Consider the following 15,502-nt stretch of genomic DNA (forward strand, 5'->3'; position numbering starts at 1 on the left):
ACAGCTCCTTCTTCATTTTCTCCCGCAACTGGGGCTGCCAGGAAAAAACTTAGGTATCCTAAGCAACCCGCTGGTGGTGATGCAGGGCAGGCTGGACTAAGTTTGGACATCTGGTCCGGACTGAAGGACCTGGCAACAATTTCTGACATGTCTACTGTCACTACATATGATACTGTCACCATTGACAGAATGGTGGAGGATTACATTGGTGACAGCATCCAAGTAGGCATGTCAGACAGTCCATACCTGTACTGGCAGGAAAAAGAGGCAATTTGGAGGCCCCTGTACAAACTGGCTCTATTTTACCTGAGTTGCCCCCCCTCCAGTGTGTACTCCGAAAGGGTGTTTAGTGCAGCCGGGAACCTTGTCAGCGAAAGGCGTAGGAGGTAGCTTCCACAAAATGTGGAGAAGATGTTCATAAAAATTAATTATCAACTCTTCCAGGGAGACCAGCCTCCAGAACGTACAGAGGGACCTGTGGTGGTGGATTCCAGTGGGGACGAGTTAATACTCTGTGAGGATGAGGATGTACACAACACTGAAGAGGGTGAGGAATCGGTGGATGAGGAGGATGAGGACGACATCTTGCCTCCGTAGAGCCAGTTTGTGCAGGGACAGATTAATTGCCAGCTTGTTTTGTGGGGGCCCAAACGAACCAATCATTTCAGCCACAGTTGTGTGGCAGACCCTGGCGCTGAAATGATTGCTTTGTTAAAGTGTGCATGTCCTGTTTATACAACATAAGGGTGGGTGGGAGGGCCCAAGGACAATTCCATCTTGCACCTCTTTTTTTTCTTTGCATTATGTACAGTTTGGGGCCTAGTTTTTCAAACTGCCATCCTGTCTGCCACTGCAGTATCACTCCTAGATGGGTCACGTGTTTGTGCCGCCCACTCGTGTCGCTTAGCATAGTCATCCAGCTACCTCAGTGCAACCTTTTGGACATAAAAACACTATTGTGAGGTGTGAGGTGTTCAGAATAGACTGGAAATTAGTGGGAATTAAGGTTATTGAGGTTAATAATAGCATAGGAGCAGAAAAACCAACACATTCTGTGATTTTAGCTGTTTTTATGCTTTTTTAAAAAAAAATACAGATCCAAAACCCAGAACCCAAAACACGGAAGGGTGGTTTTGGCAACACCAATCCAGATCCAAAACACGAAGAAAGATCCAGATCCAAAACCAAAACACGAAAAGTGGTCGGTGCACACCCCTAATATACAGTCAGGTGCATAAATATAGGGACATTGACAGAATTTTCATATTTTGGCCTGTATTCACCACCACATTGGCTTTGAAATGAAACAAACAAGATGTGCTTTAACTGCAGACTTTAAGATTTAATTTGAGGGTAATTACATCCAAATCAGGTGAACGGTGTAGGAATTACAACGGTTTCTATATGTGCCTCCCACTTTTTTAGGGGCCAAAAGTAATGGGACAAACTAAACAATCCTAAATCTAACTTTCACTTTTTAATACTTTGTTGCAAATCCTTTGCAGGCAATAACAGCCTGAAGTCTGGAACGCATAGACATCACCAGATGCTGGGTTTCATCCCAGGTGATGCTCGTCCAGCCCTCTACTGCAAATGTCTTTAGTTCCTGCTTGTTCTTGGGGCATTTTCCCTTCAGTTTTGTCTTCATCAAGTGAAATGCATGCTCAATCGGATTCAGGTCAGGGGATTGACTTGGCCATTGCATAACATTCCACTTTTTAGCCTTCAAAAACTCTTTGGTTGCTTTTGCAGCATGCTTCGGGTCATTGTCCTCTGCACTGTTAAGCGCCATCCAATGAGTTCTGAAGCACTTGACTGAACATGAGCATATAATATTGCCCGAAACACTTCAGAAGTCATTCTGCTGCTTTGGTCAGCAGTCACATCATCAATAAATACAAGGGAACCAGTTCCATTGGCAGCCATACATGCCCACGCCATGACACTACCACCACCATGCTTCACTGATGAGGTGGTATGTTTTGGATCATGAGCAGTTCCTTTCCTTCTCCATACTCTTCTCTTCCCATCACTCTGGTACAAGTTGAACTTTGTCTCATCTGTCCATAGGATGTTGTTCCAGAACTGTAATGGCTTTTTTAGATGTTGTTTGGCAAACTCTAATCTGGTCTTCCTGTTTTTGGGGCTCACCAATGGTTTACATCTTGTGGTGAACCCTCTATATTCACTCTTGTGAAGTCTTCTCTTGATTGTTGACTTTGACACATATACACCTACCTCCTGGAGAGTGTTCTTGATTTGGCCAACTGTTGTGAAGGGGTTTTTCTTCACCAGGGAAATAATTCTTCTGTCATCCACCACAGTTGTTTTCCGTGGTCTTCCGGGTCTTTTGGTGTTGCTGAGCTCTCCGATGCGTTCTTTCTTTTTAAGAATGTTCCAAACAGTTGATTTGGCCACACCTAATGTTTTTGCTCTCTCTCTGATGGGTTTGTTTTGATTTTTCAGCCTAATGATGGCTTGCTTCACTGATTGTGACAGCTTTTTGGATCTCATATTGAGAGTCGACAGCAACTGATTCCAAATGCAAATGTCACACCTAGAATCAACTGCAGACCTTTTACCTGCTTAATTAATAATAAAATAACGAGGGAATAGCCCACACCTGTCCATGAAATAGCTTTTGAGTTGATAGTCCCATTACTTTTGGCCCCTTAAAAAGTGGGAGGCACATATAGAAACCGTTGTAATTCCTACACCGTTCACCTGATTTGGATATAATTACCCTCAAATTAAATCTAAAAGTCTGCAGTTAAAGCACATCTTGTTTGTTTCATTTCAAAGCCATTGTGGTGGTGAATAGAGGCCAAAATATGAAAATTCTGTCAATGTCCCAATATTTATGCACCTGACTGTATATATATATATATATATATACACACATATATATATATATATATATATATATATCTATGCGCCCTCTGGAAAGAATTGGTATGGTACGTCATAGGAACAAACAGCAGCACTACTTCCAAAAATTATTTTTTTTTATTGTATGTATGTATGTATGTATGTATATATTATATATATATATATATATATATATATATATATATATTATATACACACACAGTGGTGGCCAAAATTGCGGACACTTTTTGAAACTTGAATGTTTTTCAACTTCGAATGCTTATAAAAACTGTTACACTTCATGCAGTGCAATGATTCATATATCAAATGAAAGGAAATGTAATGCTGAATTCAACACAATAAACATAGGTCAAATATTTGGATTACAAGGGAAGTTATGCAGTGAAAACATTAGGGTGAAAATCCCTGTGTACTTATGATGTTACTGTCCTATCAGTATTTCGTTGGGTATCCTTTATTTTTCAAGACAGCAGCACAGCGACGTGGCATTGAGCCAACCAATGTTTGGAGCTCTTCCCTCTTTATTATGTGATGCCATGAGACAATTATAGCCTCAATTAATTGTCTTTTATTGGATGGACGCCTCAGATGTACCAGCTTTTTCAAACTGAACCACAAATGTTCTATGGGTTTCAGGTCTGGGCTGTTTCCTGGCCATCCCAGCACCTCTATGTCATTCTCTGTGAACCACTGTTTGCATATCCATGCAGTGTGGCAGGGAGCTGAATCCTGATGGGAAAAAAATGGGGCATTATCTGGAAAAAGATCCCTGATAGAAGGTAGAAGTTTTGGTTGTAGGATGGTGTCAATGTACTTTCTGCTGTTCAGTGTGCTATCTATGACATAAAGGCGGCCTACAGCATCTGCTGTCATACATGGCCAGATCATAACACTTGTAGGATTCTTTGTTGTTGCTTGAATGCAATCTGGATGTACCTCTTCCCCGATGCGACGTCTCCGATATTTTCTCCCATCACTGCCTAATATCGATATCTTAGTTTCTTCACTCCATATGACTTGTTTCCACTGACCTTCTGTCCATGCAATGTGTTCTTTTGCCCACTGTATTCGTTTCTGTCGCTGCTTTTTATTCAGCAATGGCTTTTTTCAGGGAATCCTACCTTTTAGGCCAACCTACGTTAGTCTTCTCCGTAACGTTCTTGCACTGACAAAAACACCAGTTGCACTCAGGTTACTGCTAATGGCCGCAGATGACATCCATCTCTCCCTGACGCAAATTAGTTTTATTCTGCTATCATCAACAGCTGTTGTGCACTTTTTCCAGCCTTTTCCTTCTTTGTTTTGTATAGATTGTGTTTCCTGATAGCGTAAACAAAACTTTCGTACTCCTGATGTTGTCACATTCCCACCAACTTCTCTCGCAATTGCTGCATACGAAAGACCATTTTCACATAACACCACAATCCTGGATCTCTTCCTGGGTGACCAGTCACCACTTTGCCTGGACGACATTGTTGTATTTATTTTTTACACCGTCGTTAGCACTAAACAATACACACAAACATACAACCGTAATTGCACTTCAGTAACCAACTTTATTCTGCAAAATGAAACAGCCAAACTGACATTTCCCACCTTTGAACATGACCTTGAATCTGCTCATAAACGATAGCTGATTGGTCCTCAGAACGACGATTCCAATTGGCTGGTAGTAGCTGATACTACAATCCGCTTCTTGAATCTAATGCATCTGTGCTTCTTTGTCTGACTGAAAGTAGCATAACTTCCCTTGTAATGCAAATATTTTACCTCTGTTTATTGTGTTGAATTCAGCATTAAATTTCCTTTCATTCGATATATGAATCATTGCACTGCATGAAGTGAAACAGTTTTTATAAGCATTCAAAGTTGAAGAACATTCAAATTTCAAAATGTGTCCGCAATTTTGGCCACCAGTGTGTGTACATATATATATATAAATATAATAAAAAAAAATTCTTTTTGGAATATATATATATCATTTGTTCTTATTTTCAAACAAACTTCTTCACATGTTATACAGAATTTATGGAGAATTACAAACTAACCACTGTTGCATCAATTGGCATTTCTTGATCTAAACTTTGTTGCAATGCTTAGTAATCTCTGGATGTCATTATTAATTAGAAGGTATTTATTTACACATAAAAGGCCATAGAGTGGCCAGCTCTGATCACTTACTTTTGGATGACTGCTCAGTAGTTCAGCGGCTTCTGCAAAATATTTTAGATCCAGGTGGTCTAAAGATTTAGGAAGATCGTCATAGGCAAAGTAAGCCAAAGCCAGACAGGCAAACCCATGAGAGGCCAGGAGAGAGCTTCGAACCTCAACGAGACCTTTAGTGCTCCCGAATAGGTCAATTACTCCGGGAAAGGGACCTTCACCTAAGAAATTTGGAAGAGCGGGATCATTCTATATACAGTATATAGCTGAAATCATGTGTATATAGTATTTTAAAGATGTTGCAAAATTCAGGAATATATTGTACTCCATTATCTCACAGTCACTTACCCATTGGCGTCACAATACACACTTTTGCTAGGATTTTTTAACACTAGGAGAAGCATGTAACTAGGTATGGACATAGGGCCTGATTCAGAGCCGGACGCTATTTGCGGTCGTTTGTCCAGAAAATAGGGGTGGCTACTCAAATGAACCGTTCGCTCTTTGCGGTCTGTTCACGCCTCTATGTCTGAACGAGCGAACAAAACTTGCGGTCGTTTTTTGAAAAAATACGCCCCCTGGCCGCTCGCATCCTACGTCATGTTCACTATTTATTAGATTAATCGAGTACATCGACCAGCGTATGAACTGCTCGCTATTCTTGTGGTTGGTTTTTGCTACCACAATCTTGCGAGCAGTTCTGACTATAAAACAACCCAGTGACGTGGTCAATGACGCTGCTGTATTAATTATGCACACCCTTAAAATGCCCGTTATGACCTTTAAGCACGCCTGCGTTCGGATCTCCACTCCCCGTTTTCAAGCACCTTCCCCTGTTACCACCCACATACGCCTCATTCTGTCACTCAAAATAGCAGGCATTCGCTATTTAGCGAACAAACGATTTTCGGCCGCACTCACTGGTTCGCGCATGCGTATTATGATCCGCATGCGCAGTTGGGCAAACATCGCTCGAAGCGAACGAGCGGCCGCTTACGAGTGGCTCTGAATCAGGCCCATAAAGCCTATAGTTCTAGTGACTTCAGCCCATACCCACTAACATTTGCAGTTAGGCGTACGTATTTGCGGTGACATTTTCTGATGCTGCCTGCTTCATTTACTTGCGCTCACCACATGCAAATGCTCAGGGCCGTAGCTAGGGTAGTGCGGCCGGTGCTCTTTGGGCCCGTAAAATTTCTGTTTATTATCATTCTTGCTTGTAGCTTCCTCTTATTTCATCCCCAGCATCTCCTGGCCTCTCCTATCTCTTCCCTGGCCCTTCCCCATGAGGCCATGGCCCTTTTTTGGGTGCATTATGTCTCTTTGAAAAATGAGGGGGGCGGCAATGCTCTTTCTGGCACAGGGCACCAAAAAGTCTAGTTACCGCTCTGCAAATGCTTAGAGATCCATGGAGTGCTGGAGGCACAGGAGGAATGAGGCTGCTGGAGAGACACAGGAGGGAGGGGGATGAGGCTGCTGGAGAGAGGGAGATGATGCTGCTGGAGGCACAGGAGGAATGAGGCTGCTGGAGAGACACAGGAGGGAGGGAGATGAGGCTGCTGGAGAGAGGGAGATGATGCTGCTGGAGGCACAGGAGGAATGAGGCTGCTGGAGAGACACAGGAGGGAGGGGGATGAGGCTGCTGGAGGCACGGGAGGAATGAGGCTGCTCAAGAGACACAGATGAGGCTGCAGGGGGGAAACGGGGCGGGAGAGTGCTGAAGATTGTCCATAATTGGCAGGCTTAGGATAAAAGGCTGGGGCACAGTAATCTTCATTAAGACACAAATTATAAAAACAAATTATATTACTGATACAAATGATACCAAAATAGCAAATTCAGTTTAATAAAACAAAATTGTTTGATCAGGGAAGTTAACATTTTGCCCTGATGCAATTTTTTTTTAATGTATTATCTGGATGAACCTTTTGTTGTATGATTATGACATTGGTTAAATTGCAAGGCAAACAGATGTCTTTTGGACCATGTGATCTCCTACATGAATAGTGAATACCGACTGAAGACGCCGTCTGCCCAGGGAGGATCAATTTCTTCAGAGGTTCCCCATTGAAGAGAAACCTCCATATAGGTAAGTAAGGACTAACGCCTAACAGCCTGTGCCTCCCGGGAGGATGGGGCAGGGGGGAACATGAGTACTGTGACCCAAAATTTCTGTTGCCGGTCCTAGCTGCCCTTGACTATGGCCTTTTCTTGAATAACAAGTTTGCCACCAGACCTGGCACTAGAATTTTTTAACCGTTCCAGTGTTTTGCTGCCAGCCCTGAACCGGTCTTATTTAACTGTTACTGCCTGTGTCTGCTTCCAAGTCTAATCACTCCTACAGATGTGTCCTCACACATCTAGCCTCAATCAGGGGCGTAACTTCATCTCAGTTGCCCGGAGGCAAGATAAATGTTGGTGCCCCCTCCCCCCAATAAAATATATGCTTTATAAATATATCGTCCCCCACCTCCCTCAGCACACCCCTGTCCCCCCTAACATGGCAGAGTGATAAAATATACGCTTTGGAAACATATCATCCACCCCCCTCCCTCAACACCCCCACTCCCGCCGAGTCCAACGCCAGGCAACGACCCCACTTGCTTGGCTTGACAGACACTGTGACAGACTTACTTGATTTTTACTGCCCAGTCACAGTGCCACAGCCCGCTGCGCTGCACCACGCAGATCATCTGTCTCCCGGGTCCGGTCCGCAGTGTCGGGCGGCTCTTCAGAATAAGGGGCACGGGGCAGGCACAGGGTGAGGTCACGGGCGGTCACATGATACGTGGTGACGTCCGCGGCCCGCCGAGACCACAGAGCACTGAGTGTGTAGTGTAGTGGAGCTGGAGGAGGAGCGCCGCTGATGCTGATTGGCGCTCAGCTCAGCGGCTCCTCTCTCTGGCTTTCTGTTATTTACAGCGAAGCCGGCGGTAGCGGTATAGGGGTAGATGCGGTGGAAGGAAGTGGAACGGCCGGGATCCTGGAGACAATGGAGCCAGCTCAGCCAGATGCCCCCTTCAGGGCTGGGCGCCCAGCGGCAACTGACTCCATGGTCTCCGGGAGTTCCGCCACTGGCCTCAATATGCCTCGCTGCGTGATTTGCCTGGCATTAGTGACCTGCCAGGTCCCTTGCTACTCTGCTAGCACCGGGTGTCTTTTTTTTTGCCAAAAATGCATCTAAGTCACAATGCGATGTCACTAGGACGCATCGGCAGACTGCGCTGATTAATTTAATATGTGACACTTGTACATCTGTGTGCGCCTTAGTCTGTAAATGAACTACAATGAAAAAAACGTGGAAATTGGAATGAAAAAAGTTGCGGCTGCTATGTTGTAGCACTTCGTATACAGATTCAGAGAGTCAGGATGTATCCAATTAGCCGCAAACGGCAAAAAACTGGGATTTTTCGTTGATTATCCTCGTTTTTTCCTCACTATCCTATTATTTTGGACTAAATAATAGGATATTTCAGCTGAAAACACATAGGATCCGTGATAAGTTCATGGACCTAAGTGTTTTCACCATTGCGGCGGCGAAAAAAGTGCACTTTTCATAGAATTTATTCTGAGACACATCAGGTCTTGAAAAAAAACCAAACATGATAAGTGCCGGCGTTGGGCGGCACTTCAGCGTTAATTGAATAGCCCCAGGGGATCCATTAGCGCCTGAACAAGGTTACAGTACAGTGGGCAAACAATTAGACTTTTGAAAAAAGATAAATGATAACAACAGGTTTCTTCAAATTTCAAATACACATTAAACTTATTGCATGTCGTATAACAATCATGAGGAATTAAAATGTTTGGGTATACAAGCAGCTATTTTGGGTTGTTTCGGTGCTGCTGGTATGCTGCGTCTGACTCATACTTGCCTTCTGGAAGGTGCGGGAGGCTCCTGATTTTTTGGGCAGTCCGCCATACATCCTGGAAGAGTGGTCAGACCCCCAGCATCCCCCCCACTTCCTAGTGAAGTGGGCAGGATGGGAGATAATACCACCAGGAATCGCGGTTCGTATAGAGAGGGCAGAGCTAAACTGATGAGATCACGCCTAATGACGTGAAAGGCCGAAGTAGGCCGCTGCATCTCTCCTCCCAGACAGGAGATAATAAAGTAGACTAGTATGGTCTGACATTGTCATGCCTGGACAAAAGACCAAAAAAAGTCACCTCTTCCATGTGGAAATATGTCAAGGATTTGTGGCATTTGTAGTGCCAAAGTAAGTAGAGGAAGAGACGTTAACTATCTAGGCACCTCCTCCCAGTTACGTAATTTGCAGCAAGTTCATTCAAGTTGTTTATAAAAATCTGGAATATCATATATAACAAGCAGTCCAGCAACAGCTATCAGCAGCATGGATAGATCCCAGTACATGCAATCTCCATCACCTACACCTTCATCATCAACCTCCTCTTTAGCGATTTAAGTTGGTCCTCCTGCATCCAATTTGCAAAGGCAAACTGACTCCCCTAATGCAATCCACGATTCCCAAAAAGAATCCATGCAAGCTAGGGCTGCTGCAGCTGGGGGTGAATCTACATCACAGAAGGCGACCCAAGAAGCCTAGTAGTTTCAAACAACAATTATCGGTGAAACAATTATTTGCAAGAGGAACCAAGTATGACAGCCGCCATCCAGTAACACAGCGAATCACAGAAGCCATGACGGCTGTGTTAGCATTAGATCTGCATCCAATGTCTGCCATCAATGCATCTGGTTTTAGCTGAGTAGGTGAGGTCATGTGTCCATGCTAGCCACCTGTACCCGGATATTAAAAAAAGTTATTGTTTGCTTTGAAAATGCCATTGTACCGACTATCCACATAACTACAGATGTATGGATATAACTACAGATGTATGGATAAGCGTTACGGGTCAAACTAAAAAATTACATGATTGTGACAGTCCACTGGGTGGGTGTATCGCCTTCAGCAGCAGCATCTAATACACAAAGCCAGCTCATTCACAGGCAGGCTACTCTCTGTATCATATCAACTTCACTAAAGGTGCCCACACACACAGCGATCTGCATACGATCCCACGATGTGTACGATTTCCCCTGAACTCTCCCCCGTCAGCTCCCCGGCAGTCCTACACACGATTTGGAGTCAAAAATGTCCAATCTGACTTAAGATCTACCATGCATCCAGTGCATTGTGTCCCAGATTGGCAACTCTGCCATACAGCACGGCAGATCTGAAGATGCGATGAGCGACCAGCAGGGACGCGCATTGGCATCGTGATCATGAGTAGACACTCATGATTTCGGCATATTTTACACGATTTGTCATCACGATTCGTTGAAATCGGGCAAATCGTTATGTGTGTGGGCACCTTAAGAGGCATACCAGTGTCAATCTGTTGGAAAAACTCATGGATGTGATACTGTAGCAAAATGGATCACTTCGCTAAAACTCTCATCAGGATTTGTCATTTCTGTAATGCAACTAACATTGTATGAGCATTACAACTGGATGAACTTCAACATGTGCACACAAACTTGGTGGTTCAGGAATTTCTTTAAAAAATGACAGGTGCTTGCTGGAGATGCTGGCTGTAGCCTATAAAATTTCAGGACATTTTTACCATTAGGCAACTGCATGTAGAAGAATGAAGCAGTGGCAAGAAAAGTTCAGCTTGCCATGCCACCAACTGAAGCAAGAGGTAGAAACCAGATGGAATTCCATACTTTATATGCTTCAGTTACTGGAGGAACAGCAACAAGCTATCAAGCCATGAGATAGAGAGATAGGGTGGGACATGTTACCTAACTGCAGCACACTGAAGAATACTCTCTGTTTTATGAAAGCTACTGAAACCATTTGAAATTGTAACCAATGAAGTGAGTTCAGACACTACTAGCCCGAGTCAGGTCATACCCTTATTTACTGGAAAAGCAGCTAGAGAAGCTAAAGGAGGAGATGAATCTAAGATATACCATTATGTTGGACTTGTACATCAAGTTATTTATTCACTTAGCCAGGACCAAACACTTGCAACATCTTGGATCACTACAGTTGGCAACAATGTTTGATCCTAGGTTTAAGTCCTAGGTAATGTCTTTTTTTTTTAACTAACACAGATCTTAAGAGATGCAATACTGTCAGCTCATGTGGCACATGACATGTATCCTGCTTCAGTTTCTCCTGCAAATGCTACTATCAGGAAAAAAGTAACTTTTTCCAAGAGACCTACTAATGATGATAATGCACCAGAGAGAAACATTCTTGAAATCTGGTCAGGCTTAAAATAAATGCTCACATATATTGATACCTTTACTGTGAGTCTGATACAGTAAGCATCAATGAAATGGCAGAGGATTACTTTAATGATCTGTACAAATTAGAATTTTATACAATCCCTTTGAATACTGTGAAGGAATAAGTCAATTTGGAGCCCCTTGTATAAATTAGCTTTGGTGTACTTAAGTCACCCACCCTCCAGTGTGTATTCTGAAATAGTGTTTAGCACAGCAAGGAACCTTGTGAGCGATCAGCATAGGAGACTACTTCCAAAAAATGTGGAAAACTGATTATCAAAATGAACTAAAAATTCTTGGAGGAATACATTTGCCACCAATAACAAACAAAGACTGTAACAGTGGGGTGATAATGTTAACAAGTGATGAGAGTGATGATGAACATGATGAGGATGATGACATCCTCAACTTTGAGGATGATTAGCTTTAAGACCATTGGTAGCTTGGTTTAACCAAACCACCAATTTGCTTTCTTTTGTGGGGACCCAAACAAACCATGCACTTCAGCCACAAAAGTGACATTCCCCTGCATCTGAAGTGTTTAGGGGAATGGTATTGAAATACTAGCGGCTCTTTAGCCTTCGGTTCAAATACCAACTCCAAATAGTTTGGCAGAAGGAAATCCCGATGAGACCAGGTAAGTAATCCCCCCTAACCCACCCTTAGTAGTTCCTAACCCTAACCTCCCCAGTGAGGGTGCCTAACCCTAAGTCCCTCCCAGTGGTGCCTAACCCCTCCTCCCGGCACCCTAAACCTAAGTCTCCCTGGGTGGTGCCTAACCCTAACCTCCATCCGGGAGTGCCTAACCCCCCCTCCCCACACCTGAACACTCACCGGGGGGGGGGGGTGCCTAGCCCTAAATCCCCTCAGGGACAATTCCATAATGCATATCTTTTCTTTATGAGCTTTGCCCACCTTGCTGCATTGGTGTAAAGACATAGCCTCTCACACCATCTCCATTTGCCTGTACTGGCCTTGGGCCTGTGATTTGCTGTTTGGAGTAAGTGTGATGGTGGACTAGTTTTCTAATAGACTTTACTCTGGCAGCAATCACATGTACAGGCCTGTGATTTCCTGCTTGATTTGTTTGCATCTGAAAACTTTATAAATACTTTATTTAATTTTTTTTTAAGTTTCTAGACAGAAAAAAAGTGTCAAAGTGTCATAATATATGTCTTGGGACTCTATTTATTAACATTATTTTTACTAAAATAAAGTGAAAAAGGATGTTTTCACACTTTTTTCACATTATTTTAGTATCTCCTAAAGTTACTACAGGGCAATTGGAGTAGAATTTTTCCGAATTCTACTCCAATTGCCCTGTAGAGTAGAATTCAGAAAATTCTACTCCAACCCCTAAGTATCACTTATTTTTAGTAAGCAGATCGCATTTCCCATAATTGTAATGGGAAATGTGATCTGTCTGCAAGTTACTAAAAATAAATTGTAAAAAAATACTGGGGGAAGCCCTGTGATAATAACGCCACCTGGAGGTGGTGTTATCCAGGCTCTCCCCCTGTTACCGGATTCCTGCTCTGCTCTGACGGGGAGAGCAGAGCCCGGAGCCGGCCCCAGTGATCAGCTGTGTGGTCTAAAAACCCCCAAACTTACCTAACTCCAGGGACCGGAGTTCGGGGCTCCGGTGATGTCCTCTCCCCGGTCAGCTGGTCTCCCATGTTGCACTGCGGCCCGATCAACACCTGACAGGGTCCCAGTGCAGTATGGGATGTCAGATGACCGGAGGACATGGCAGACATCACCGGAGCCGGGATCATGCAGGTAAGTGTAATTAAGGGAGAGCGGGGGTCGTGGGGGGTCCACGATCGTGGGGGGCAGGGCTTGGCGATGGGGGCGGGGCTTAGTGCCGGGGGGTAGCAGCAGCGGCAGGTCGGCGCATGCGCGGGGCACTTGTTACGGAATTTTTTTGCAAAAATACCATGACTAGTGTGTGGAGGGGATTCGCAGGGACAGAGCCTTCTCATAAGCTCTGTCCCTGCAAGGGATTTGAAGTAAATCCCTGTGATATTGCCTGAATTCGCAATGCGAATTCAGTCGGTAATATCACACTACAATTTGCATTACCAATGCGGATTGTAGTAAATAGAGCCCTATATGCGGCTAAGCAGTTACACAAAATAGACATCAAACACATCACCGTATTCAAGAAAAGATTGAAACAAAGAGAAGAAAAAAAAAGTAGAAAGAGGAAGAATAAAAAAAGGGAAAGGAAGAGGGTACATATAGGATGGGAACGGGGAAGAGGACAGTCCTAATAATAAAGACAGGATAGGTAGATCCTGTCTAAGGGGAACTGAGAGAAGCATATTGATCAGATTGGAAGCATATTTTTCATTAATTTGTTCCATGTTTCAGATTTACTTTTTCACATATTAATCATTGCTTTACCTTCCACTCCAATCACCTGTACTGGCCTCAGGCCTGTAATTTTCTGTTTGGAGTAGGTATGATGGTGATCTACTTTTTTTGCTAGACTGTACTCTGGCAGCAATAACCTGTACTGGCCTGGGGCCTGAGATTTGATTTTTGGAAAAGTGTTTATAATATATTATTTTTCTACTAGGCTTTTACTTTTAGGCTATTAGTTCTTGATTAATGAAAACATTATACAGGATCATATAGTTTATTAAACTGCCATCCTGTCAGCCACTGCTGTGCCACTGCTCTATCGCTTAGTTTAGCCAGCCAGCTCACATTATTGTGAGCTGTGGGGTGTTCAAAATTGACTGGAAATTAATTCAATAATTATTAATGTTAATAATACAGAAGGAACAAAAGCAGATCAAAATTACATGATTTTAGCAGTTTTATTACATTTTTAAAGAAATCTAAAACAAACAAAAAAAACAATTGAGGGCGGTTTGCCAAAACAAACCCTAAACCCAAAAGGTGACTATAATTTAGATTCAAAACAGAGGGGTCTGGGCATATCTCTATGTACATACTACATATAATTAAATGACCACAAAACAAATAATCATTTAGGTGTTTTGGAATGGGATTAAATATATGTATTTTATAAATACCATTTATAAGTAGACTATCAAATAGAACACCGACAGGCATGTACATAAATGTGATGTTAAATATTAAAGGCATATCGGTCCTCCCTCCCCGCTCATTGACCTCTCCACCTGGTGTCAGAGAACAATGGGTCATATCTGTTTCACCAGCACAGAAATGTCTGCTGCACGTACAACAGATAATGGGCCTGATTCTTTATTGCACGCTGCTGCGACTGCATTAGAGTCTTTTGTTGTAGGTGCATCTCCAACTTTATGCTAATGCTAGTGTAAGCCCTTCCTCTGGTGTAGATCCATGCATCTAATTGTGCAAGGACTGGGATGCCCAATTTAGCTTTAGTGAAGTAAGCTCTGTGACCTCTGTTGTACGACACTAATGGCTATAAAATGTGTTCCCATCTCTGGCACATAAAGCCCCATTCCTCATTGCAGCTGAAATACCTTGTTGGAACTGAATCAAAGTACCAACAATCTTTTTCTGCTGTTATCTGTAACACTCAGTTTTGACTCATCTTTACCATTACATTTCTTACTTTGCATAAAACTCACACTCTTTTGCTTGCACTTAAATGCTTTGTGACCTATCTTGTGACAATTTTAACAGCTGAATTTTCTAAATTTTTGATTTTGTGTGTAATGCAGTGGTCTTTGCATTTGAATCACAGGGCACTTGTTCTTGGAACTGTAATAACTTTGCTCTTACTGTCTGTAGCTAACTTTGCTGTATTTGCCTCCAACTCCACAACCAGGAAGTCGATTTCAGGCATTACATTTTGTAACATTGCTGTAGCAATCTCTTCATCATCTACTTGCACTCCTACTGTTAACTGCTGAGAAATTGACTTTGTCAATGTAGTCAATATTGCTGCATCCACATAACTGTGTTGTACAATAATTGTCTTCAATTTATTCTTCTCATGAGACCTCCATCTTGGTACGCTATCTGCAATACTATCCACATGTCATTTGCTGACATCTTTCCATGTATAATAGAGTACATGTGTTACTCAGCACATAATCCTATGGTACCCAATAGCCTGGGTTTGTGTACTTATACTGATGTGCCTGGGCCCATAACATGTTGTAAATATGTGTGTACACGCTTGAAGATTTAGCAGAGTTCTTGTGTACACCAGTGAATGCCTCAAAA

General features: G+C 43.0%; 1 protein-coding gene across 1 annotated transcript in view; it reads right to left on the bottom strand.

Annotated features, from left to right (window-relative positions):
• LOC148439488 (acyl-coenzyme A amino acid N-acyltransferase 1-like) overlaps positions 1-15,502 on the bottom strand; it is a 57,419-nt gene that overhangs the window by 30,485 nt on the left and 11,432 nt on the right. Inside the window, exon 3 of the mRNA XM_088464680.1 lies at positions 5,071-5,273. Coding sequence (XP_088320806.1) covers positions 5,071-5,273 — 203 coding nt within the window. The remainder of the gene's footprint in view (positions 1-5,070; positions 5,274-15,502) is intronic.

Source organism: Taudactylus pleione, unplaced genomic scaffold (genome assembly GCF_031769625.1).
Source record: "Taudactylus pleione unplaced genomic scaffold, aTauple2 ptg001750l, whole genome shotgun sequence".
Classification (NCBI taxonomy): Eukaryota; Metazoa; Chordata; class Amphibia; order Anura; family Myobatrachidae; genus Taudactylus; species Taudactylus pleione.